The 26,990-nt window shown below is 47.8% G+C and overlaps 1 protein-coding gene across 2 annotated transcripts in view; it reads left to right on the top strand.

The window, feature by feature from the left end:
* Positions 1-26,990, top strand: part of SLC35F3 (solute carrier family 35 member F3) — a 434,234-nt gene that overhangs the window by 281,726 nt on the left and 125,518 nt on the right. The window contains exon 1 of one of the 2 annotated variants that reach the window (XM_070364742.1): positions 6,442-6,564. The exons of the other annotated variant lie outside the window; for it this stretch is intronic. Within the exon in view, the coding sequence (XP_070220843.1) occupies positions 6,489-6,564 (76 nt within the window). The 5' untranslated portion in view covers positions 6,442-6,488. Of the gene's footprint in view, positions 1-6,441; positions 6,565-26,990 lie in introns of those variants that run through there. 2 annotated transcript variants of the gene reach the window in all.

The following is a 26,990-nucleotide window of genomic DNA, read 5'->3' as shown; positions in this document are numbered from 1 at the left end:
CTAAACTTATATTAAAATATAAAGGAGATAGAGAAAGCTTCTGACATAGGCATCAGAAGGGGGCAGAAAGAGTACCCCCCTGCTAGTCTTCAGCTGGATGTTATATAGTCACTAGCAGTCTGTTAATGAAAGAAAGGTATGTCTTAAAACTCAGAATGGCACCAGGCCTCTCACCCATAAGATGCATTTAGGGATAATCTTGGCACCAGATGATTCATCCCAGGCCATAAAATGATTAACTTGAATCTTGTAGAAAGGCAGATTACCATACAAATAGTTTTGTTTACATAGATTAGGGGAACAATATCTGAGTATAACATACTGGTTTGTCAAGTAGTTTCTGAGCCATTCAGTTCAATTCATTCACTCAGTTGTGTCCGACTCTTTGTGACCCCATGAATCGCAGCACGCCAGGCCTCCCTGTCCATCACCAACTCCCGGAGTTCACTCAGACTCGTGTCCATCGAGTCGGTGATGCCATCCAGCCATCTCATCCTCTGTCGTCCCCTTCTCCTCCTGCCCCCAGTCCCTCCCAGCATCAGAGTCTTTTCCAATGAGTCAACTCTTCCCATGAGGTGGCCAAAGTACTGGAGTTCAGCTTTAGCATCATTCCTTCCAAAGAAATCCCAGGACTGATCTCCTTCAGAATGGACTGGTTGGATCTCCTTGCAGTCCAAGGGACTCTCAAGAGTCTTCTCCAACACCACAGTTCAAAAGCATCAGTTCTTCAGCACTCAGCTTTCTTCACAGTCCAACTCTCACATCCATACATGACTACTGGAAAAACCATAGCCTTTACTAGACGGACCTTTGTTAGCAAAGTAATGTCTCTGCTTTTTAATATGCTATCTAGGTTGGTCATTTGGAGAAGGCAGTGGTAACCCACTCCAGTACTCTTGCCTGGAAAATCCCATGGACGGAGGAGCCTGGTAGGCTGCAGTCCATGGGGTCGCGAAGAGTTGGACACGACTGAGCGACTTCACTTTCACTTTTCCCTTTCATGCATTGGAGAAGGAAATGGCAACCCACTCCAGTGTTCTTGCCTGGAGAATCCCAGGGATGGGGGAGCCTGGTGGGCTGCCGTCTATGGGGTTGCACAGACTCGGACACGACTGACACGACTTAGCAGGTTGGTCATAACTTTCCTTCCAAGGAGTAAGCGTCTTTGAATTTCATGGCTGCAATCACCGTATGCAGTGATTTTGGAGCCCCCCAAAATAAAGTCTGACACTGTTTCCACTGTTTCCCCATCTATTTCCCATGAAGTGATGGGACCAGATGCCATGATCTTCCTTTTCTGAATGTTGAGCTTTAAGCCAACTTTTTCACTCTCCTCTTTCACTTTCATCAAGAGGCTTTTTAGTTCCTCTTCACTTTCTGCCATAAGGGTGGTGTCATCTGCATATCTGAGGTTATTGAGATTTCTCCCGGCAATCTTGATTCCAGCTTGTGCTTCCTCCAGCCCAGCGTTTCTCTTGATGTACTCTGCATAGAAGTTAAATAAGCAGGGTGACAATATACAGCCTTGACGTACTCCTTTTCCTATTTGGAACCAGTCTGTTGTTCCATGTCCAGTTCTAACTATTGCTTCCTGACCTGCATATAGGTTTCTCAAGAGGCAGGTCAGGTGGTCTGGTATTCCCATCTCTTTCAGAATTTTCCACAGTTTATTGTGATCCATACAGTCAAAGGCTTCTGAACCATTAGGCAGAACCAACTTGAAGACAGAGTCTGGGGTAAATGCATAGTACATTAGCATAGCTTAAGACAAACATTTCCATAAGAAAAATGCATTGGTTATCTCAAGGTTTGAGAATAGTTAACTTCAGGTGAAACCAGGTGTCATTTTGGTAACACAATATTTTAAGAGAAACCTTTTAACTTTGTATGGAGAAGAAAAAAATATCGCTAGTTTCCTCCTGCAGCTTAAGAGAGATAAAAATGTCTGACACTTGCAGCCTATTTCCTCCCTTTGGAGACCCCTGGCCTTCCTACCTGTTACCCTCTCAGGATCACACAGAGTTTACATGACTGAAGCTACGTAGCCTGCATGCATCACACCTACTCCCGAAAAAGATGTACACTGAGGAGTATCAGTGTTCCTATGGAAAGTAGCAGGGCCTCCTGATTTAAAAAGAAGTGGAGGAGGCTTCCCTGGTGTCCGGTGCTTAAGAATCCAAGCTTCCACTGCAGAGGGCATGGATTCCATCCCTGGCCAGGGAACTAATTCTGCAAGCTGGTGGTGTGGCAAAAATAAATAAATAAACATAATATTTTTTAAAGGAGTGGAGGAAGTTTGTTTTTTATTTGAAACACAAGGTGAGGGAGCACACAGGCTGATAGAGTTGAATAGAGAAAAACACTCAGTGCTTAAAACTAAGGGGAAGAAGTTGAGAACTGGTGCCATACCATCTCTTTGATAAGCAGAAATTGAAAGCCACAAGGAGGTGATGACCTCTTGGGTAGCAAAATGTCCTAGAGTGAAATTAATGGCAAGGGTATTTAGTAATATTTAATTATCTATCATCGAAAAAGCAAGAGAGTTCCAGGAAAACATCTATTTCTGCTTTATTGACTATGCCAAAGCCTTTGACTGTGTGGATCACAATAAACTGTGGAAAATTCTGAAAGAGATGGGAATACCAGACCACCTGACCTGCCTCTTGAGAAACCTATATGCAGGTCAGGAAGCAACAGTTAGAACTGGACATGGAACAACAGACTGGCTCCAAATTGGAAAAGGAGTATGTCAAGGCTGTGTATTGTCACCCTGCTTATTTAACTTATATGCAGAGTACATCAAGAGAAACGCTGGGCTGGAGGAAGCACAAGCTGGAATCAAGATTGCCGGGAGAAATATCAATAACCTCAGATATGCAGATGACATCACCCTTATGGCAGAAAGTGAACTAAAGAGCCTCTTGATGAAAGTGAAAGAGGAGAGTGAAAAAGTTGGCTTAAAGCTCAACATTCAGAAAACGAGGATCATGGCATCCAGTCCCATCACTTCATGGGAAATAGATGGGGAAACCATGGAAACAGTGAGAGACTTTATTTTGGGGGGCTCCAAAATCACTGCAGATGGTGACTGCAGCCATGAAATTAAAAGACGCTTACTCCTTGGAAGGAAAGTTATCACCAACCTAGATAGCATATCAAAAAGCAGAGACATTACTTTGTCAACAAAGGTCTGTCTAGTCAAGGCTGTGGTTTTCCCAGTGGTCATGTATAGATGTAAAAGTTGGACTATAAAGAAAGCTGAGCGCCGAAGAATTGATGCTTTTGAACTGTGGTGTTGGAGAAGACTCTTGAGAGTCCCTTGGACTGCAAGGAGATCCAACCAGTCCATCCTGAAGGAGATCAGTCCTGGGTGTTCATTGGAAGGTCTGATGCTAAAGCTGAAACTCCAATACTTTGGCCACCTGATGCGAAGAGCTGACTCACTTGAAAAGACCCTGATGTTGGGAAAGATTGAGGGCAGGAGGAGAAGGGGACGACAGAGGGTGAGATGGTTGGATGGCATGACCGACTCAATGGACATGAGTTTGGGTAAACTCCAGGAGTTGGTGTTGGACAGGGAGGCCTGGCGTGCTGCAGTCCATGGGGTCGCAAAGAGTTGGACACAACTGAGCGACTGAACTGAATTATATATTTGAATTACACTTAAGATTGCAATAAATAGAAAATATATACCTAAAAGGGCTTCCCAGGTGGCACTAGGGGTAAAGAGCTTGCTTGCCAGTACAGAAGACATAAGAGATGGTGGTTCAATCCCTGTGTCATGAAGGATCCCCTGGAGAAGGGCATGGGGCCCACTCCAGTATTTTTACCTGGAGAATCCCATGGACAGAGGAGCCTGGTGGGCTACCATCCCTAGGATCACAAAGAGTTGGACACAAATGAAGCAGCTTCGTGTGCACACATGCACAGATAATTAAAAAACCAGCTAGGCAGATACTTATTGGACATTTTGGTTGTGACCTGTGCAGCAAAATGAGTTTGGCAGTCCAGACAAGCATGAGCACGGTGAGCTCTCCTAAAACCACAGTCAAATGAAAGGAAATGGATTACAGATTACTGTGTCTCCTACCTCAACTGGAATAGTTACATGGAATTTTTACATTTTACATTTTATAACATAAAAGAATAGCATAGCAGTTGTAGGTGTAGGCTTTTGATTTGTTCAGAGTTGCTCAAGGGAAAAAATGGAGACACTGATGTAGAGAGCGGATTTGTGGACACAGTGGGGAAATTGTGCGACGAATGGAGAATGTATCGACATAGATACAGTACCATGTGTAAAATAGGTGGCTGGTGAGAATTTGCTCTCTAACACGGGGAGCCAAGCCTGATGCTCTATGATGACTTGGGGGAGGGGGGATGCAGGGAGGGGAGGGACGCTCAAGAGGGAGAGAATATGTATACAAAGGCTGATTCAAGTTGTTGTATGGCAGAAACCAACATAACATTGTAAAGCAATTTTCCTCCATTGAAAAATAAATAGAAAAATAAATCCCTGCTCAGCTGGTTTCTATATTACCTGGAACATTTAGTTCATTTCTCTTAGCCTCAGTTTCCCCATTTGTAAAACTAAGTAACAACAATTTTGCAGAGCTTTTGCGAGTAGAAAATGAAGTGATTTATGTAAAACACTTAGCACAGTACTTGATACATAGTGCTCATAAAATGGGTAAGTTATGATGTGATGTTTATTTTATTTAGTTATTGTGTATATGGCAAAAGTTGACTGATGAAACAACACGTGGGAATATTATGCTGAAAGGTCTTCTTTAATAGATGAGTTTTTTTGGGGTTTTGGTTTGCTTTTTGTTTGTGCTTAATTTTTACAAAGAAGGGAACGGTTTATTGACTTACTGTGGTGTCATCTCTAGGGTCCTGGGGATAAGGTCCGAGTAAGAGGCGCACAGTGCGAAGGCCACCACTAGAGGGCCTTTCCTTTGCTAGAGCAAGGAGGCAGCGACCCAGGGAAGCCCTGGCTTTTTGGAGACCCAGCAGTCATGCTGTTCTTTTCGGGAGTTCTAGAGAGCAAGCGAATAACAGGAACCCTACAAAAGCAACTGGTAGGAGCCACTTCCACCAGAGATCTGGGAGCATGCAGGTGGATGTCAGCAGAGATACCTGGTAGGTTCCAGGCTAGGGAAACCGGATTGCTGTAAGACCCCTCTCCACCTCTGCCATCTCTGCCATGCCACTGAATTACCCTTATGGGGGATAAAAATGACGTCATAGAGTGGAACATCCACTTTGTGACAGGAAACCAGTAGAGTGGGAGGTAAGGGCTTAACAGTAACAACAAAACCCACCTGGAATCAGCACGGAGCCTTCAGATTCCCAGTGGAGACAGACCAAAACGGATGGCTGGGCCTGCGTGAATGAGATGCCCCTAAAGCCCTTAGAGTTCCTGGACCACACAAGTCCTGTGCATCCTTTCCACAAGGATGATGGCTGGGCACCTGTGATGATGCACCATCATGAGATAAACGTCCTGGGGACCGGGTAGTCACTCAGGGATCGCCCAGCCAGTGATGCAAGAGGTATGTCATTGCTTTTAATCAAGCATCATTGGCCAGTAGCTTACAGGTGGGTCAGAGTAGGAGCGGTGAGACCAGGGCTTGCAGAGGCAAAAGCTGCAGCAGAAACCTAGGATCTGGGCCGAAATGAAGCTTGCCCTGCTTCCCAGGCAGTCGGACCTCTCAGGGCTGGGGCACCAGGGCAGGGGCAGGAGTCCCAAACCTTTGTTTTCTCGTGGCAGCCTTGCTTCTCTGGACTTGGCATCGTCCTCAAAAGGAAAAAGAGCTGTCCAGGGGATCAGGCAGAATAACGTGCCCCCAGACTTCCAAAGAAGTTAATGCCAGCCTGGGAAAGCTTTGCTTTTTTCTGACTCCTCTCGTAAACCAATACTTAAGGATTTTGCGCAGGGAGGAGGCTAACTCCCCATCCGAAGTCAGTAGCTCCCAGTTTAAACTTGTGAACCTCTGAGGCTAAGTTCTCAGGGCCTCGCCTCCCGTGCGCTGGTCTCAGCAAAGGACAGGGGCTGCCGGGGAGCTGCGGGCCGACCCCCGCCCCGACCGGAGGCAACCCTCGGGGCCGAGCTCCGAGGGAGGAAGCCGGGCTGCGGGGCTGGGCGGGCGGCCCGGGGCGGGGGCGGAGCAGGTGAGCCCGCGGGGTGGGAGCGGGGAGTGCACTTGTACGTGACGTTGGAGTTTGCGGCAACCTCGGAGCGGGAGGCTGTGCGCGCGGGTGCGGAGTGGGTGAGCGGCCGGCGACGATGCGCTCCGCGGGGCGGCCGCCGCAGTGAGCCCTGCGCGGCGACGGGAGCCCGGCCGGCGGCCCCGGGAGGCAGGGCCGGGGCGGCCAGCAGCTCGCGCTCCTCCCCGGAGGAGGCCAACGGGCCCGCGAGGCGCGCTCCAGCCGGCCCCAGGATGTAGGCGATCGGCGGCGGCGCTCCTGCAGGCTGACGGCTCATCATGAAGAAGCACTCGGCCCGGGTGGCCCCGCTCAGCGCCTGCAACAGTCCGGTCCTGACCCTCACCAAAGTGGAAGGTAACGGACCGGGTCGGCGGGGCCTGGAGCGGGGATCCTCGCACCCTGTTACCTATGCCCCTGGGGCAGCGCCGCGCGCCTCCGGAGGTGGCGGCTCGGTCGCCCGACTGCCACGAGAGGCTGCGGGGAGGGAGTCGCGGGCTGCCCACCCGGCTGCCTCCTGTCCCGCACTTCAGCTCCTTCGAGGCCTGTCCGGAGTCCCCTGGGTTGGGAGCGTCACCCCACCTCACCCCATCCCGCCCCCAGGCAGACCAGAGGCATAGCTCAGAGAAGGCTGGCTGCCGCAGGCGAGACATCCCGCCCAGCGCTCTGAGCCTTCGCCAGCCCACAAGCCAAGCGATGCCCCGCTCCGTGGCAGGGCCAGCAGGTGAGCGAAAAGCCACCAGCAGCCTGGAAAACGTTTCTTTCCCCCTACTCAGGGGATTTGAGGCAGAGACCCATAGCGGCTCCGGAGAGCAACCTTACTCAGACCCAGCGGGCACTCGGCTGGAGTAAAGAGGACCTTGCCTTTTTATGGGGAAAGGAGGAAAAGCAGAGGGAGACAGCCTCAGCCCCCAACTCCTCCTCCCAGGAGGCCAAGGTGGACTGGCTGAGTCTCCTTAGGCCAGGTGAGGGCTGCGAAGGGACCGTCAGTGGGTTGAGGAAAGCAGACCCCTTGTTCTAGACTAAGGATCCCAGTGCGAACCTGGCTTCTGCTATTTCCCTGTGACTGGAGCTTGGAGCTGGGACGTCTATGTGATGGTTTCTGAGGATCCTGTATTCCCTCCCGAGCTCTTGTTTGTTACTAGGAGAGAGGGAATCTGAGAGGGAGAGGAGGCTGGCAGGGCACCTGCCAGTAGTCATCCTGGTACTATTGCCCCCATACTAGAGAGGAGGCCTCTGAGGCCCAGAAGGGTGGATGCACTTGTCCAAGATCTACAATGGTAGGTGGAGAAGCAGGAATGGAATCTCAGCTGTTGGAACCAAAAGCCATGCTTTTCAGAATATCACTTTGCACTAACCTGCAACTCAACAATTTCTTATATTCTATATATTTCTTAATACTTAACTATTTCTCCTTTCCTACCTTTAGAAGATTGTTGGGATTTTTTGTTTGTTTGTTTTTTCCTGCACATGGCTGTCTCTCCCTTCCCCCATCCCAATTTTAGGAAAGACTTGGTATGAGTGACCCACACCTGAATTTAGTGCATGTGCTACCTCTGAGGGGGGGGGGGGTGTGGAGAGAACGCGTTAGTCGCGCAATCGTGTCCTACTCTTTTAGACCCAATGGCCTGTAGCCCGCCAGACTCCTCTGTCCATAGGATTCTCCAGGCAAGAATACTGGAGTGGGTAGCCATTCACCATTGCATATTCAAGTCTTCCTGAGGATCTTGCCCAGAGGTATAAGTAAGTTGGGGAGGGGAAGAGTTGGATATTTGTGTCCCTTGGGGAAGCTGGAAGTGTCTTCTTGTTCGTGGGGTCTTCATGGGAAGTACCTCTGTCTTCACTGATGAAGTCAAATCAGTCGGCCCTGCTCTTTAGTTATGGGGTACCTCCCCCAGGCAGCCCCCAGCCCACCTTGGGCAGGACACCTCCCAGGGGGCACACAGAACCAGGCTGGGCATGAATGGCAAGGCCTCCAGAGCTGGGCAGTGTGACCTCAGAGGTACTGCAGAGGGCAAGGGTGACTTGCCAGGCCCAGGCCCCCCTCCAGCCAGGCCTAGGGTTGGCCTCCAAGGAGTGAAAACGGGGATTCCCTCCCCCAAGTCCCTTAGGGCTGCCTCCAGGTGAGCCTTGAGTCTACTCTTCACATGGATCGCCTAGCAGAGCCCAGGTTTGCTTTCTTAATTAACATTTGCACATACATGTCTGTGGCTAATGGGAAGTATATTAAACTAAGAATTGGGCAGCTCAGGGGATTAGGCTCCCCCCTTGCAGTGTATAAATCATAAACACTGAGCCTCAGTTTCCTCGATTGTGGAACAGAACTAACAATCTACCTCAGGGGACTTTGGGAAATGAATGCATTCAGGTCAGTAGGTAGGTAGGTAGGTAGGTGACAGTACCTGGCTGGCACATGCCTGGCACACAGTAGGTGCTTAATAAATGTCTGGCAATCCTCCAGTCACAGACTGTCTCACACCTTTGGTGAACCTTGTTGCTGCTCTCAAAAAGAGTACATGTGTGGGGTATCTGGATGTTTTTGGAAGTATCCGAAAGCATCTGCAGAGTTCCAGTGATACTAGAAGACCTCCAGTTGCCTTTTTGTATGGGATACCTGTGTGTGTGTCAGAGAAAGTCTGCAGGGCAGAGCTAATTAAACCTGCCCTGGGTATACCTAGACTCTCATGTAGCTCTTTCTGTCTGTCTGCTTCTCTTCCCTTGGTATTTGTGTTCAATTTGGCTTGGGGTCTATTTTTTGAAACCATTTGCATCTTGTGTGCTAGTTTTGGAAGTGTTGAATCATTTTGTTTTGCCTTGGATGCACAGGATAAGGTGGTCCCCCTACTGTGGCTGTCTCTGTGTGGATGGCAGACAGGCTCCAGTGATGGAAGGCAGTTAGCAAAGAATATTTATTAGCTTGTGTGGTATGTCTTCTAAGGGGAGGCAAGAAAGCCCCAGCATGTGGTACATATAAAACCAAAATAGAAAATACAACTCTTGGTGGAACTCAAGCACAGGATGGTGGACAAGATGACTTCATTTACTCAACAAATACCTCCTCTGATCCTGCTCGGTGTCCCTGGAAGTGCAAATAGGAGCAATGAAACTTCATTCTTTGAAGGAGGTGGTAAATTCTGGTTCAGAACTGAGGACAGAGAATTGCAGGGACACTGATAACTGGATAATCTGAGGAGGGGGAGGGGAAGGATTCCTGAGGAGGAGGAAGAGGCCTTCCTGAGGAGGAGGAGGAGAAGGGGGAGGCTTTCCTGAGGAGGAGAAGGGGGAGGAGGAGGAGAAGGGGGAGGCCTTCCTGAGGAGGAAGAGGAGGCCTTCCTGAGGAGGAGAAGGGGGAGGAGGAGGGGGAGGAGGAGGAGAAGGGGGAGGCCTTCCTGAGGAGGAAGAGGAGGCCTTCCTGAGGAGGAGAAGGGGGAGGAGGAGGGGGGAGGAGGAGAGGGGGGAGGCCTTCCTGAGGAGGAAGAGGAGGCCTTCCTGAGGAGGAGAAGGGGGAGGAGGAGGGGGAGGAGGAGGAGGCCTTGCTAAGGATGGGGAGGAGGCCTTCCTGAGGAGAATGGGGTGGAGGAGGGGGAGGAGGCCTTCCTGGGGAGGAGGAGGAGGGGGAGGAGGTGGAGGCCTTCCTGAGGAGGAAGAAAAGAAGGAGAGGGAGGCCTTTCTGAGGAGGGGGAAGAGGCCTTCCTGAGGAGGGGGAGGGGGAGGAGGAAGCCTTCCTGGGAAAGAGGATGAGGAGGAGGAGGTCTGCCTGAGGAGGAGGAGGAGGCCTTCCTTAAGGGGGAGATTTTTCTGTGGAGGAAGCCTTCTGAGGTAGAGTCCTTGCAATTGAAGTGAGAATACCTGTCAGGCAGGGAGGGAGGGGAGGCTGGTTCAGGCAGAGGGAAGGGTAAGTGCACAGGTCCTGCCAGAAAGCGTGAGAAGGGGACTGCGCCTGGGCTCTGGGAGGAGTTGCGTCTTGAAAAGGGACTTCAGCCAGGTTGACGGCATCTCTCCTGTCTGACGGCACACCTTGTTTTTTTTCATCTTCCTTTCCTGGCGTTCCCCCTGGACCCAGACACTGGATATTGATCAGTAACACATCTTTACTTGGATCATCTGTATTCACAACCAACTAACTCATGTTCAATAAAATTGCATTCAGTAGGAATTAATGGCTGAGAACAGGACAATGAACTCCCCCAGGAGGCCGCCATGGCCTGTGGACTGGATTTGGGGCCCACCTTTCCTGCTGAAGCAAATGACTTTGGCTTGATGATTAAAGCTCTCTGGGAATCAGTTCTTTCGAATGGAAATGAGGGTGATGATCTGTCTCCAGTAATAATGAGAGTAATAGTTTCCTGCTAATGAGTGTTATGATAGGTTGCAGGTACTTTGCTTGGGGAGATGGCTACATAATCTCTTTGCCTTCTAAAGGAAGGAAGCATTATTACTGCACTTTACAGACAAGGAAACTGAGGCATCCGGGATTCACTCATAGAAGCTGTGCAATGAGAAATCAAGGGTACTGTCAATTCCCTGGTAGTCCAGTGGTTAAGAATTCGTGCTTCCACTGCAGAAGGCCTGGATTCAATCCCTGGTCAGGGAACTGAGATCTTGTAAGCTGCAGCATGGCCAATAAACAATTTTAGATAAAATTCTATTAGAAAAAAAGGAAGAAGCAAGGGTGCTGGGCTACACAGGCATATTTGCCTAGCGCTTTGTAAGTGCTCAGTACCTATCTCCTCCCGTCACAGTGTGACTAGGAGGTCTGGACCACTGCGGTGGCTCCCAGGGCCCACTGCTGTTGCTATTACTACTGCCTCTGCGTCAGGGCGCTCAGCCTGTCTCAGCCTCCCCCAGCCTCGAGCTGGCTCCTTTGTTTATTCATTTATGACTGTGTTAGGTGTTTCTTGCAGACCGGGGCTTCTTGCTGTGGTGTGTTGCCCTGAGGCATGTGGGATCCTAGTTTTCCAACCAGGGATCGAACCCATGTCTCGTGCATTGGAAGGTGGATTCTTAACCTCTAGACCACAAGGGAAGTCCCTCTGTTTTTTGGTTTTTAAAAGATGGTTTCATTTATTTTACTTTTTGGCTGTGCTGAGTCTTTGTTGATTCTAAGGTTTTTTCCTAGTTGCGATACGCGGGCTTCTCTTTGCGGTGACTTTTCTGGTTGTGGAGCCTGGGCTTTAGGGCATGTGGCTTCAGTGGTTATGTCTCTTGGGCTCTGGAGCCCAGGCTTAATAGTTGTGGCGCACGGGCCTTGTTACTCCATGGCGTGTGTGATCTTCCCAGATCAGGGATCGAACCCGTGTCTCCCGCATTGGCAAGCTGATTTTTTATCACTGAGCCACCAGGGAAGCCACCTCCTTTGTTTTTATTAAAGGAATAAGACTGTTATTCGGGGACGTGCAGCCCTGAGGGTCAACCTTAGAAACCTCTTGTCTTGAGAAGTATACTGCCAAAGGATTCCCATGCCCAAAATGTCTCCTAGGTTGCATCACTCTAGGCCTAAAACCTCAAGGACAAAAATCACTCCGGTATTGATCCAGTGTGTTACCTAATATGTGCAAGAGAAGGAACCAGATATTACTGGAGATGCTAAGAGGAGCCAGTTATAATTCTTGACCCAAACAAGTGAGAAATGTCGCAAAGAAATATTGCATGTTGGAAGGTAATTTTTTTTTTTGGTCGGGCCCACTGCATGTGGGATCTTGGTTCCTCCACTGGGGATGGAGCCTGGGCCCTCTACATTGGAAGCAGAGAGTCTTAACCACTGGACTGCCAGGGAAATCCCTGGAGCTCACTTTCGGCTGGGACACGGATAGCCATTCTTGTCACTCTTACCCTTGCTTTGTCAAAATGACATGATCTAACAGGACACTATTTCCTGCTGAGCCTGATGTGGTCTCAGAACCCTTCTCATCACTGAACTCCAGGTGATGATTGTGTTTCCTTTCAAACTGGTCTTCTGGGAGCATGATCGCAGCATCACGGTAGAGGCCACACCTCTGCCCTCTGGTGTCATCGTGTGCTATGCTTGGTTGCTCAGTTAGGTCCAACTCTTTGCGACCCCCATGGACTGTAGCCCCAGGCTCCTCTGTCCATGGGGATTCTCCAGGCAAGAATACTGGAGTGGGTTGCTATGCCCCTCCTCCAGGGAATCTTCCCAACCCAGGGTCTGAACCCAGGTCTCCTGCATTACAGGCAGATTCTTTACTGTCTAAGCCACCAGGGAAGCCTAATAATACTAGAGTGGGTTGCCATTCCCTCCTACAGGGGATCTTCCCAACCCAGGGATCAAACCCAGGTCTCCTGCATTGCAGGCAGATTCTTTACCATATGAGCCACTAATGAAACCCTGGTGTCTTAGGGGAAAGGTAAGAACATGGGCTTCCAGGCAGGGTAGCCCTGCAGACCAAGATGCAGAGTTAGGAGAGGGTAGCATTTGGCAGAGACCTGTGGGAGTCTGGTGGGGACAGAGCTTACATTATTTGAAGAAGTCAGGGGAAGAAGGTCCAAGGTCAAGGCTGGCCACAGGCAAACTTGGAGGGCCTCTCGAATTCTGGGCCTGGAGAGTAGACTGAAACTAGTAGGAAGCGGGAGGTGTGGAAGAAGAGAAGGGAGACACTGTCTGAGTCTGGGATACATGGCTCTGATGTTCAGAATGAACCATGAAGGTGATTTCACCAATCACAATAAATATTTATAAAGGAATTAGAGTAGAATCAAAAACAGTCAAGTATATCACAGACAGAGTTGAAGTTGGAGGGCAGAAAGGGAGTCATCCAAGAGGACTCTAAAGATGAAGATGCTTTAAATTCCCCGGCAGTCCAGTGGTTAGGACCCTGCACTTCCACTTCAGAGGCACAGGTTTGATCCCTGGTCAGGGAACTACAATCCTGCAAGTTGAGTGACATGGCTCCCCCTAAAAAAGTTAAATAAAAATAAATGAAGATTAAGATGTCATTGTCAGTCACAGCTGGGGAGACAGGGGACGCGTCACATTTAGACAAGATGAGAGTGGGGCCTTGGCAGTGCCTTTGAGTGCAGGTGTTTGCGTGTAGGAGGCGAGAACCTGGGAGAAAGAGGTGGTGAAGGCCGAGTGACAAATCAGGTTGGAGATGGCACTGTGGGGATGAACGGGCTGGCCCAGAAGCCTGCTGGCCACAGACATTGGGAAGATGGAAGAGGCAGAACCCAGATCAAAGGGCGTCATGGAAATCCCAGGAAGAAAACCAAGAATGAGAAATTGTGCTGCAGTATCAGACAGGGCCAAAGGAAGCAGGTTTTGTTTTGTGTTTTGACCTCACTGTTCAGTTTATGGAACTAAAACCCTCGCCCTTGACAGTGAGAACAGGGTCCTAACCTCTGGACCCCACGACATAGTTTTATAGAAACAATTTTGCTGCTCCACAGACCAGATTGCAAGGGGTGAATGTTTGGCAAAGGAGAAGAAAAGCAGAGGCCAGTAAAGGTATTGGTCAGTAGGAGAGGTGAGGGGAGTTAGGTTCTCTTTAAGGGGAAGGGGAGAGATTTGGGGAGATCTGGTCAAAGTGTTAGTCATTCACTTGTGTTCGACTCTTTGCAATGCCATGGACTGACAATAACCTGTCAGGCTCCATTGTCCATGAAATTCTCGAGGCAAGAATACTGGACTGGGTAGCCATTCCTTTCTGCAGGGCATCTTCCCAGGCCAGGGATCGAACCTGCATCTTCTGGTTGGCAAGCAGATTTGTTATCACTGAGTTACCTGGGAAGCCCTAGGGAGAGCTGATGTTTCTGTAAATTGGAGGAAGGAGTCTAGTGCCGGGGCAGGTCTGGAGTTGCCCCAGGAGAGTGTGATTGAGGCAGCAGAGACCGGAGGCAGAGGGGCTTGGGAGGACAGACCAGGCCAGAGAAGGGATGGTTAGCCTGGTAAGGAAGAGATGAGATCAAAGACCTCAGAAATGTCGGCTGCTGGGGAGGGAAGCCGAGGACGTGAGCTGATGACTTGGGTCTTCTCTGTAATGTACGAAGTGGCACCATCTGCCAGAAATGATGGATGGAGATGAAGGCTCGCAGAGGTGAGAAAGGGTTCGGAGGAGCTGTGTGGGAGAGCCCAGGAGAGATATAACTCTTAAAAGCCTTTTTGGCAAGTGATCCATTCTCACTGGTTAAGACACCGTGTCACTGAAGGGGAGTGTGGAGGAAGAATGCCCTGTGGGCACAGGATGCTGGCATTTCATGTCCTGCTTCCCTACTAACTAATTCTCACCTCCTGGAAGCTGGGCTTCTCTTTTCTGAAAAGAAAGGGGATTAAAGTAGAGCTTCCATGGCTGTTTCAGCATAAAGAGTCTATGAGTCTAGTAAGTAGCTTACTTATTAGCAGGGACTGGTTTATCTAATGAAATCTCTTTACTATCAGAGAGCTGATAGAGACTGAGGGAACAAGACCCAGGGCAAGTCAGAAATTTGACCTGTGTGTGTGTGTGTTTGTGTGTGTGTGTGTGCATGTGTCTTCATAGAGGAAGTAGTGCAGGCATGCTCAGTCCTGTCTGACTGTTTTGTGACCTCATGGACTGTAGCCCGCCAGGCTCCTCTGTCATGGGATTCTCCAGGCAAAAACACTAGTGTGGGTTGTCATTTCCTCCTCCAGGGGATCTTTCTGACCCAGGGATCGAACCCGAGTCACTTGTGCCTCCTGAACTGGCGTGTGGATTCTTTACAACTGCACCATCTGGGAAGCCCCTTGTGTGTGTGCGTGCATGTGTGTGTATATGTGTGCTTGTATGTATGTGTGTGTTCTTGTGTGTTTGTGCATGCTTGTATTTATGTATATGTGCGTACATGTGTGTGTGTGTGTGTGTGTGTGTGTGTTTTCAGGGTGGGATTTGGCATCTGGGCAGGAAGAGGAAGAAAAGTTAAATGAGTACTTAGATTCTATGAATCTTCAGCAGCAGGAAAGCAATGGACTCCAGACAATAACCCCCCATGATGGGGGTACAGAAAGAGGTCTAGAAAGACCCCAAAGAGGAGTGTGCAAATTTCCAGCTTTGCCTGGACCTGGCCTGGATGTTTCCGCATCAAAGCCTCTCTGCCTGGGACGCGCTCAGCCATCACCCTCAGCCCAGGCAGAGGGTGGAGCGAAGCCAGGGAGGACTTTTGATACCTTAAGCTGACCGCACATGGGTCCTTGAACAAGCACCCTCAGTCCTGCCTTAGAGATGGATGTTTTATGACTCTGCTGAGAACCAGATGTTCTAGAAGACAGTGTTTTGTGCATCAAGATGAGTTGTGTAACCACCTAGGCCACCAGTTAAAATATCACCCTGTTTCCCTGCTCCCCTTCGGAGGGGGTGACTCCATGTACCCCTTCTTTCCTGGGGGGCTGTGCTGCACACAGTTTGCCTTCCTATAACCCCCGTCTCCCTGTGAGGCACAACAGCCTGACTCCCACCACACAGACTTGAGAGAAGAGGAGTGTGTACATAAGTTGGTGTTTGTGTGCAGGTCCCAGCAGTGCAGGAATATCCCCCGATCTTTCTGGGGTGAGTGCCTGCTGTGAACAGAGGTATGATGTGCCTGGGCAGGCGGTGGAACCCTGGAGGCTAACAGGCCACGACTGGCAGGTGCGGGGATTAAAACTGATCCCTTCCAGCCCAGGTGTCTTCAGACCACAGATCCAAACAGGCCCTTGCTCCCCTCCCAAGGTGGCCTCTTCCCTCCCCCAAGGCGCTAAGGGCATTATCTCAAGCTTACCCATATCCACTCACCTTCTCAGAAGTCATGTTTGCTTTGAGCTGTGAACATTCCAGAATTGTTTTAAACCCACTGCAAGAGGCAGTGTGGTTTGGATATTGGGAGTTACTTGGGGACCTCTAAGAATGTGAGGAGTGGGGCGGAAAGGCCAGTACTAGTGTCTGTTTTTGGAGGTGGTGATGATGGCTGGGGAGCAGGCCAGATTTGGGGCTGATTCAGACTAGCGCTGCAGCCAGGTAGAACTTCCAGTGAAGTTCCTTCTGCCAAGCGGCTCCACCCCCTTTTAAAAAGCAGCCTTCCTTCACCTCCCAGTTCTGTATCCACACCAGGGAAATAATTTTGTTTTTTAAAAACAACTTTGCAACTGCCATGTTGTCATCTATCTCTGCATGTTAATCTCCAGGAATTACAGCAACTAAGTCGCTTCAGTCGTGTCCGACTCTGCAACCCCTTAGACAGCAGCCCACCAGGCTCCCCCATCCCTGGGATTCTCCAGGCAAGAACACTGGAGTGGGCTGCCATTTCCTTCTCCAATGCGTGAAAGTGAAGTCGCTCAGTCGTGTCCAACCCTTAGCGACCCCATGGACTTCAGCCTACCAGGCTCCTCCGCCCATGGGATTTTCCAGGCAAAAGTACTGGAGTGGGGTACTATTGCCTTCTCCAAATTACAGCAAATGCTTAAGCAATTCAGGGAAGTACCTGGTATTTCTAATGTAGTCATTCATGGCAGTTATTTTTTTCTTTTATTTTTTTAAATAAATCTTGTATTTTAGAGTTGTTGTTGTTTAGTTGCTAAGTCATGTCTGACTCTTTTGTGACCCTATGGACTATAGCCTGCCCGGCTCCTCTCTCCAGGGATTTTTCAGGCAAGAACACTGGAGTGGGTTGCCATTTCCTTCTCCAGGAGACCTTCCCAACCCAGGGATCAGACACATGTCTCCTGCATTGCAGATGGATTTTTTACCACTGAGCCACCAGAGATGCCCTATTTTAGAATAGTTTAGATTTACAGAAAAGTTGCAGAGATAGTACAGAGTTCTTAAATACTTCACATCCAATTTCTTCTATTGTTAACATCTTCTATTAGTATGGTACATTTATCACAATTAATGAGCCAACAAAAATTCATATTTATTCATATTTCTTTGGTTCTTTGCTAATTGCTAAGTCACTTCAGTCGTGTCCGACTCTGTGTGACCCCATAGACGGCAGCCCACCAGGCTTCCCCGTCCCAGGGATTCTCCAGGCAAGAACACTGGAGTGGGTTGCCATTTCCTTCTCCAATGCATGAAAGTGAAAAGTGAAAGTGAAGCCGCTCAGTCGTGTCCGACCCTCAGCGACCCCATGGACTGCAGCCTTCCAGGCTCCTCCATCTATGGGATTTTCCAGGCAAGAGTACTGGAGTGGGGTGCCATTGCCTTCTCCGTCTTTGGTTCTTACCCACCATCTTTTTCTGTTCTAGGATGCTGTCTAGCATGCCATATCACATGCCTCTTCAGTCTTCTCTTGGTTACGATATGGTGGCATTTCTTCTAAGAGGTTATCACAATAAATACTCATCCACAGCTTGTCACCACTTCCTGCACAGTGACAGCTCTCGGTCTGTGCCTCACACCTTCACAAACACAGTGCACTCCCCGCTGTAACACCCTCAGGCCAGTCTGCTCAGGCTGCCATGACAAAGTACCACCGCCTGGATGACTTAATAGACTATTTTCTCACTGTTCTGCAGGCTGGAAGTCCAAGATCAGTTTCAGTTTTAGTTCAGTCGCTCAGTCGTGTCCGACTCTTTGCAACCCCATGGACCACAGCACACCAGGCCTCCCTGTCTATCACCAACTCCTGGAGTCTACCCAAACCCATGTCCATTGAGTCGGTCATACCATCCAACCATCTCATCCTCCATCGTCCCCTTCTCCTCCTGCCCTCAGTATTTCCCAGCAACAGGGTCTTTTCTAATGAGTCACCTCTTCGCACCAGGTGCCAAAATATTGGAGTTTCATCTTCAACATCAGTCCTTCCAATGAACACCCAGGACTGATCTCCTTTAGGATGGACTGGTTGGATCTCCTTGCAGTCCAAGGGACTCTCAAGAGTCTTCTCCAACACCACAGTTCAAAAGCATCAATTCTTCGGCACTCAGCTTTCTTTATAGTCCAACTCTCACATCCATACATGACCACTGAAAAAACCATAGCCTTGACTAGATGGACCTTTGTTGACAAAATAATGTCTCTGCTTTTATGCTGTCTAGGTTGGTGATAACTTTCCTTCCAAGGAGTAAGCGTCTTTTAATTTCATGGCTGCAATCACCAAGATCAAGTTGTATGCAAAGTTGGCTTCTGGTGGAGGTGCTCTTCCTGGCTTATAGACAGCCACTTCTTTGCTGTGTCCTCATGCAGCTCCTCTCTATGTCCACAGAAAGAGCTCCCTGCTGTCTCTCTTCCCATAAGGCCACCAACCCTATCAGATCAGGGCCCCACCCTATGACCTTAGAGGCTTCAACTGCAAATGCAGCCGTTGGAGGTTACAGTCTTAATGTATAAATTGAAGGAGGACATAGCCATTCAGCTCACAAAAGTCTTCATTTCTTGTTGGTGAACCCCAACCCAGAGTTCCATACACACTCAGGATGCTCCAAATGTAAAAAGAGAGTCTGTCCTTTTGAAAACTTAAAGCCCCTCTTTAGTGATCGGCAGATGTGACCAGGGTGGTCAGCACCAATCACTTCCAAAGGGAAGAATAAGGATGCTGTACATTCCTCTGGATGCTTTGGGGTCAGATGGATGCTTGGAACTGCATTCAGCCCCTCACTACTCTGTGACCTTGAGAGACTAACTGTGAGACCCTCAGCTGTCCCACAAAAGAAGAACAGTCATATTTTGCCAACATTAAGGCAAGTTTTGAAAAAAGCTGTGTAATCTCCTGGCAGAGAGCATATACGCTGTATGTTTAACTGTCACTTGGGGAATTCCCTGGGGGTCCAGTGGTTAGGACTTCATGTTTTCACTGCCAAGGGCCTTGGTTCAATTCCCTGGTTGGGGAACTAAGATCCTACAAGCAGTGCAATGGCAGGACCATGCAGTCTAAAAAAAATTAAAAAAAAAAAACAACAAAACTTGTCACTTGCCCTTTGCTTCCCCGTGCCCTCTTCTTCTCCCTTACTCAGGGTCAGCTTTAATTATCTGTGGAGTCCATCTTTCCCGGGGCCCATTGCCAGACACAAGTGTGACTGAGCCTTCATCATGCATGAATAATGGGAATATTTTCTGACCTAAAGGCCAGGAATACAAACAGAAGTTTGACAAGTGCAGGTGGGCATCATCCATCAGGATATGTGACATCAGGATTGCTTTGGGGACACCCAGGGCCCGGGGTGGCCTTACACATATGGCAGCCTTTTCTTCCCTTCCCGCGAAACCATGTCTTAAATGAAACAGTCACACGTAAATTCACTGAGCAAGTATTTAATGAGCAGATGAGGTAAACAAAACCGAAACTGCATTTTGGGGAGATGAATTACACTTGCAAGTGGCCATAAACAAAAGCTTTCTTCCAAGCTCCTGATTTTATAAAAGCTGTTTCATTGGGTGACCAGGCCCTGAAAGGATATATGCGTCAGTGATCAGCAAATGGGGAAATCGCTCATCAAGCCCTCTTCCCTGGGCAATCCAGAAAAAGAAAAGGGTGGGGGCTCTGTTCCCAGAGCAGCCATCAATTGTGTCTTATGTGGGTCAATTTGGAGACATTGACCCATCTACAACATGGATACCGTAAACCCCAACACTTGGATGGACAAGCTCCCCTAGGAAAGAGTGTGTGTCTGCCTTATGCCGCACAGCTAGCTAGCAGTAAGTCGCTTCAGTTGTGTCTGACTCTGTGCGATTCTCCAGGCAAGAACACTGGAGTGGGTTGCCATTTCCTTCTCCAATGCATGAAAGTGAAAAGTGAAAGTGAAGTCGCTCAGTCGTGTCCGACTCCTAGCAACCCCGTGGACTGCAGCTTACCAGGCTCCTCCATCCATGGGACTTTCCAGGCAAGAGTACTGGAGTGGAGTGCCATTGCCTTCTCCAATGCCTCACTGTACATTTCAATAAATTGGCTAAAACTTTAGTCCATCTAAGAGAAACAAAAACATATCTGTACAAAGACTTAAAGTAAGTCCCCAACATACAAACAAGTTCTGTTCTGAGAGTGCATTCTTAAGTCTGATTTCTGCCTAAGTCCAACAAAGTAAGCCCAGGTACCCAACTAACACAATCTGCTATGTTGTACTGTACTGTAATAGGCTTATAATACTTTTCACACAATACATAAAAACAAACAAAAAATAAAACATTTTAACTTTCCAGTGCAGTACCCTGAAAAGCACAGTAGTACAGTATGACAGCTGGCATACAGGGTCTGGCATCAAGTGAACAGGCAAGAAGAGGTACTGCCTGGAGGAGGGAGTGGAGATGGGAGATGGTAGAGCTGAAAGATCATCAGCAATAGGAGACAGAGGGCAAGCTGCAATGTCTCTCACTCCTGGCACTGATGGAATGCACATTCACATCTTTGAAAGTTTACAACTTGCGGGTTCATGTGTAGGGGACTTAGTGTATATATGAGTGTTCATAGCAGCATTATTCACAGTAGCCAAAGAACGAGAAACTGTACCCTTGTCCATCAACTGTTAACTGGATAAGCAAAATTTAGACTAGCCATTTGCCCTACTATCCAGTTATAAAAAGAATGAACTCCTGACGCATGCCGTGAGTGCCATGGAGGAACCTCAAATACATTATGCTGAGTAAAAAGTCAGATGCAAAAGTCGACAAATTTCTATGAAAAAACCAGAGTAGGCAAATCTGTAGTGATAGAAGATTTGTGGTTGCCTGGGATGGGGGCAGGGGGCTGGGGAGGGACTTCAGAGCACTCATGAGGACCCATTTTGAGATCATGGAAGTGTTCTAAGACTGGATGGGGTGATAGATTCACGATTCTGTAGATTTACTAAGAATTGTGAATTGCACTTCTGAAACAAGTGAATTTTGCAGTTAGGAAAATTAGCCCTCAAAAAAAACTTTGAAAAATTAACCGTGTAGGTCTTACTGATGGAGGTGTCATGGGGCAGTCTCTTCTCCTGTTCTCTTCAGGATGATAACCCCTCCACTTCCAGGAGCCTGGGACCAGGCCAGCCCGTGGATTATCCTTGAGTCCAGCTCTGAGTCCCTTCTCCTTAAGACAGTGACTCTTGCACTTTGTAAGTGCAGAACTTCCTGCCTACTTCTTCAGAGAAAGAGTCAACAAGGGTCTGCTTTTTCTGCTGCTGCTGCTGCTGCTAAGTCGCTTCAGTTGTGTCCGACTCTGTGCGACCCCATAGACGGCAGCCCACCAGGCTCCGCGGTCCCTGGGATTCTCCAGGCAAGAACACTGGAGTGGGTTGCCATTTCCTTTTCCAATGCATGAAAGTGAAAAGTCAAAGTGAAGTCACTCAGTCATGTCCAACTCTTAGCGACCCCATGGACCGCAGCCTACCAGGCTCCTCCGTCCATGGGATTTCCCAGGCAAGAGTACTGGAGTGGGGTGCCATTGCCTTCTCCGCTGCTTTTTCTAGGGGACCTCAAAAAAGAAATATTTGTGTTCTGTCTTTCTCTTTTTTGGCTGTGCCTGGTCTTTGTTACAGCATGTGGACATTTCTCTAGTTGTAGAACACGAACTCTAGAGCCCGCGGGCTCAGTAGTTGTCAAGCAGAAGGCCAGTGGGATCTTAGTTCCTTGACCAGGGACTGAACCCACATCCCCTGCATTGGAAGGTGGGGTCTTAACCACTGGACCACTAGAGAAGTCAGCATTTGTGTTCTCTCAGAGGCTTGGAAGAGCCAGTTTGTGGGGATTTGAATTAGAAGTGAGTGATTTTCCAATTATTCTTGCTTTCTTGTTGGAGAAATGACTTTCACTAACTAAACCTAAAAGGCCCTCAATTCATAATTTTCTCAGCAAAAAAACAATGGACACCTCATGGGACAGAGGACTTGCCTGGGTCCCAGAATGAGTTAGCCACTAAACCAGACCTCCAAGAGTTTCCTCCTGCTAGGTAGGGACACAGCCTCTAGTTACTGCTTGACTGAAGAGTACAAATTTTTCTAGATCCCTTGTAAGAGAGAAGTATCAGATGTGATTTTGCAGGTAGGACTAATGTCTGGTTCCAGCAAATTGCATGACACTGAACACTGGCTCAAACAGTAAAGAGTCCACCTGCAGTGCAGGAGACCTGGGTTCAATCCCTGGGTCGAGAAGATGCCCAGGAGAAGGGACTGGCAACCCACTCTGTTAATTGATTATAATATATAATATTGTAATAATTATTGGCTTTCCCAGGTGATGTTAGTGGTAAAGAACCTACCTATCAATGCAGGAGACTGGAGAGACATGGGTTCGACCCCTGGGTTGGGGAGACCCCTGGAGGAGGGCATGGCAACCCGCTCCAGGATTCTTACCTAGAGAATCCCATGGACAGAGGAGCCTGAAAGGCTACAGTTCGTAGCATCACAAAGAGTCAGACACAACTGAAGCAACTTAGCATGGATGAACACAGCTCAGGATGGAAGTTTACACACAGGTATGGTTATATCTTAGCATGCCGTGGAGTATGCGTTGTGTGTAAGAGAACACTCTTCCTACACACACACATGCCTTTCTCCAAAATGCTCAGTGGAAGCAGCTCCAGTGACAGTAATTGGGAAACGCCCACCTGTCCCTCAGCTGCTTCGAGTGAATCAAGTGGTGTGAACAGGACGTGTAGAGACAACACAGCCAAAGGGAGATGCATGATGCCACAATGACCACATCTGTCAGTACAACCATGGGGTCAAAGTACATCATCTCCTTTGCACTGAGCCCAGAACCCTTGGCTCAAATGCAAGGTTAGGATGGCCAATTCAAGATCATACATAGAGGGCTTGTTAGTGGGAAGGGGGTGTTGGCGAGTAAGGGTGACCTGAAGAGTATTTTAGTTGTGTCATCATGGTCACAGGAGCTGAGACAGGATGCAGCATGAGGCTCATTCAGCCCTGATGACTTTGAGACACTCTGCAGTGCCTCTTTCAGGGGTGATAAGGAGTGACCAGAAACACTTGGTTACTTGTGTTGCTGTGACCGAGAAGTCACTGGTACAGAGGAGTCACTTGTAATTTAGGAGGGGAGAGAAAATAAACCAGAATTTCTTGCATTGGAGTATACAAGAGGATTTTGAAAGGGGAAACTGGCCCCCTCGGTGTCATTCTTCCTTTCTGAAATCTAGCATCAGTTGGACAGCTGCTGAAAATAACCTTAAGAATGGTAGCATGGGATGGGATGTGTTTGCTACCTTTCAAATACGGGAGAATAAACACGTCTGCTAACCAAATTCATTGTGTCATTCTATCTTTATTCTTTAATTTTATCTGTTTGTTATGGACACTGGGGCATGTATAATGTATGTTTACTTCCTAGAAAAAGTAAATTCCAAAATCTGAATTTGCAAAAGTCTCTTCTGCTAGCCTGGCAACTTCTTCTGCCAGGGCAAGATTGGGCATTGCAGTGGCGCAAGGCAGTGGGGGATTTCAGAGCTCACCATCTTCCTCACCACTCTTGGGGCAGACCAGGTCCTGATCCTGATCTTTGCTTCTCTTGTTCTTCATCCTTTCTATCCTGCAAGACCCAAGCCAAGCTTCTGCCTCCTCTGATCTTTCTGGGATCACAGCCACACTAGTGTCGCCCTCTTCAGAGTTTGCCTTACAGTCAAAATTTCTCCATTTGTAATTGTTCTGTAATTCTTTCATAGATCTGTTTTATCACTCCCAGATAGACTGTAAGTTCCTGAAGAGCAGGATGCAATCATGTTTTATATTTATTTATTGACCACCAAAGTTCTTGGCACAGGGCGGATGCTTCATGGTAACTTCCTAGCAGATTGAAATGCTCCTAGGATGTGTTGCAGTATATGCAGCCCTGTAAGATTTAGAAATACGTGCTCTTATGCATCCGGTTAGATGACTGCTGGCCAAAAATACAGTATAATTCCAGTTTTGTTGTGTGTGAATGTGTATGTGTTGTGCAAAGATACAAATTTTGCTGGGGAAAATGCAGCAAAATGTCCAGTGATATCTCTAGGTACTAAGATTCGAATATGCAGTGCATTGTTTTTATTTATGCTATGAAATACTTTTGTAATGATTCTGTAAAGAATATTTTTAGTTTACATGAGGTAGGTCTGGTTTAAAAGAAGTATTAGGAATGAGTGAGGTAATGAAACTGGTAAGTGATTTATCACTATATGAGACTCCAGGCCATGAAATGGAAAGCTTGCAATGGGTTTGAATACCTCTAATTCTTTATGGTCTAGTCCAGTGTTTCCAAAAGTGTGTTCTAGGGGACCGCAGTCCTACCACAGGTATTATGTTGAAATAATATGGGAAGCACACGTTCTCCAGCTGCCTTTTGGAAATCCACTACATCTATTAGTCCTGTAGCAAAAGAATCTGTTTCCCAAACTTCTGATCATGGGATGCTTCTTTCTGATAATACCGTACCTGTTAATTGCATTATACTTAGGGAAACATAGTTCTATCTTATTTTTTAATAATAGAGTGCAGAATGTCTTTATTTTGCTTGTGTATTATCAATATGCCCTGGTCAAATGAGCCAGAGAGGGTAAAAAGTTGGATATAATTTCTTTAATCCAAATATATGAAGACATTTAAATCGTACAGTTTTTTAAAAGAGATATTTAATTTTACATTTTTTATGAGCTCAATTTGTTTTGTTTGTTTGGCTGTCTTGTTTTGTTTTTTCCCTTGCGGCCTGTGGAATCTTTCCCATCCGGGGATTGAACCTGCATCCTCTCCACTGGAAGGCAGAATCTTAACCACTGGACCACCAGGGAAGTCCTAACAGTACAATATTACATGATTTGGTGATCTTTCCTTCATTGTAACACCGCGTAGCATCAGCCATCACTTCATTCTTTAAGTTTTCAAACTTAATTGGCCATAATGCAAAACTGGATGAGAAAACATGTTAGGAGCCTGAATTTTTTTTCAGCCTCCTCTAGGTTCTATTCTTAAATGGCCAGTTAATACTGTGAAACTGCATTTCCTTTCTATGTGGACTTTTTTCTTTTCATCTCCATAATTGTCTTCTTGGTATGAGTTTCTGATAGTTGATGCTGGTGGTCAAGGAATCTCCCAGCCCTAACACTGCTTGAACACTCAGCAGTGACGGGTTGCCGAGGCTCACCCCAAATGTCAGGGAGTTAGTGTATACACTGAAACATGTGTGTTTCTATCTGAAAATGGAAGTTGTGGGGATTCACTGGGAACAAAGACACGATGTCCTGGTGGAAGGGTATTAGGCAGAAGGAGAGGGATCTTCCTTGCTTTTGCCCCCTCTGCTTCTCCCCTCTCTGCAGCCCATGCCAGAAACACACAACTTGTTGGAAGCTCAGAGGTGGTCAGCATATGGTTTTCCAAGTTCTTTCTGACTCAGATGTATACACACATGAAAAGGAAGAGGAGGAGGGAGAATAAATATTAATAAAGCAGGTACAGAAGCACAATATGTTTACTAGATGGTGTCAAGAATTTGGGGTCAGTAAAGGAAATTATCTCTCCTTTCAAGCTACAAAGTCTTTGGATTACCCTTGGCTAAAAGCGATATAACCGAGGACTTCCGTGGCAATCCAGTGATTGGGACTCTGTGCTTTCACTGCTGAGGGCCTGGATTTGATCCCTGGCCAGGAAATTAAGATCCCACAGGCTGTATGGTGTGGCCAAAAAACACAAAAGAGAGATACACCCAGACTTGGCAATTAATGCTAGGATTAGCTAACACCTATATAATAGGCTGGAGTTTCCCAGGTGACTCAGTGGTAAGGAATCTGCCTGCCAATAAAGGAGACTAGGGTTCTATCCCTGGGTCAGGAAGATCCCCTGGAGAAGGAAGTGGCAGCCCACTCCAGTATTCTTGCCTGGGAAATCCCATGGACAGAGGAGCCTGGCAGGCTACAGTCCATGGGGGTCGCAAAGAGTCAGACGTGACTTAGCAACTAAATAATAACAACATATAATAGGCTACCTTGAATCAGGATTTTGCCTCATAGAATTATTATATTTCTGGGACTTTCCCTTGGTCCAGTGGCTAAGACATCACACTCCCAATTCAGGGACCTGGGTTCGATCCTTGCTGCTGCAACTAGAGATCTCACATGCTGTGCTTAAAGTTACCAAGATCTTGAGTGCCACAACTAGGATCTGGCATGGCCAAATAAGTCAATAAATATTTTTAAAAGAATTATTATATTTCAGACAGTGTAATATACAAAACTTGGTTTCATAGTATTAGAGCTATTGAAATTGCAATTAAGTTTAAACAACTTCCATAGAGTATCATTTGACCCCAATATACTCTGTACCCATCTCCTGGACCACTGTGGGGTCTGCCCTCTTTCGGCTGAGTGCCTGGCTGGTCATATAAAAGGCAAGTAGGCCATCTCTTGGAAATTCGCCCCCATCCATGGTCACACTTTACACAAGTTACAGTTCTGTTTAAATTTCCAGCTGACTGACCTGCACACAATCATGAATGGAAACCAAACAGTGGGAGAGAATGCCTTTTCCACTTTCTCACTGCTGCACAGCCACGCTCTGAGCTGCAGCCTGGCTTCCAGAAGTCACACGGTCCTCCAGCAGATCGTCGGAGAGCTTTCAGAGCACCAGCTGCCAGAGGCTGTGGTTTTTAAGTAACACTTCACAGTGGGACTGACGGCCATCAGCTAGGAGTCCGTAAGAGCAAATAGAGGAGTAAGAGTGTTGTTGTTCAGTCCCTCCTGTGGTATCTCTTTGCGACCCCATGGACTGTAGCACACCAGGCTTCCCTGTCCTTCATCATCTCCCAGAGTTTGCTCAAACTCATGTCCATTGAGTCAGTGATGCCATCCAACCATCTCATCCTCTGCCGTCCCCTTCTCTTGCCCTCAGTCTTCCCTAGCATCAGGGTCTTTTCCAATGAGTGACAGATATATATTTCTTTTTTTTT

This window comes from Bos mutus, chromosome 28 (assembly GCF_027580195.1).
Source record: "Bos mutus isolate GX-2022 chromosome 28, NWIPB_WYAK_1.1, whole genome shotgun sequence".
NCBI classification, from domain to species: domain Eukaryota; kingdom Metazoa; phylum Chordata; class Mammalia; order Artiodactyla; family Bovidae; genus Bos; species Bos mutus.
The sequence above is the reverse complement of the archived record's forward strand: the minus strand, read 5'-3'. Positions and strand labels throughout refer to the sequence as shown.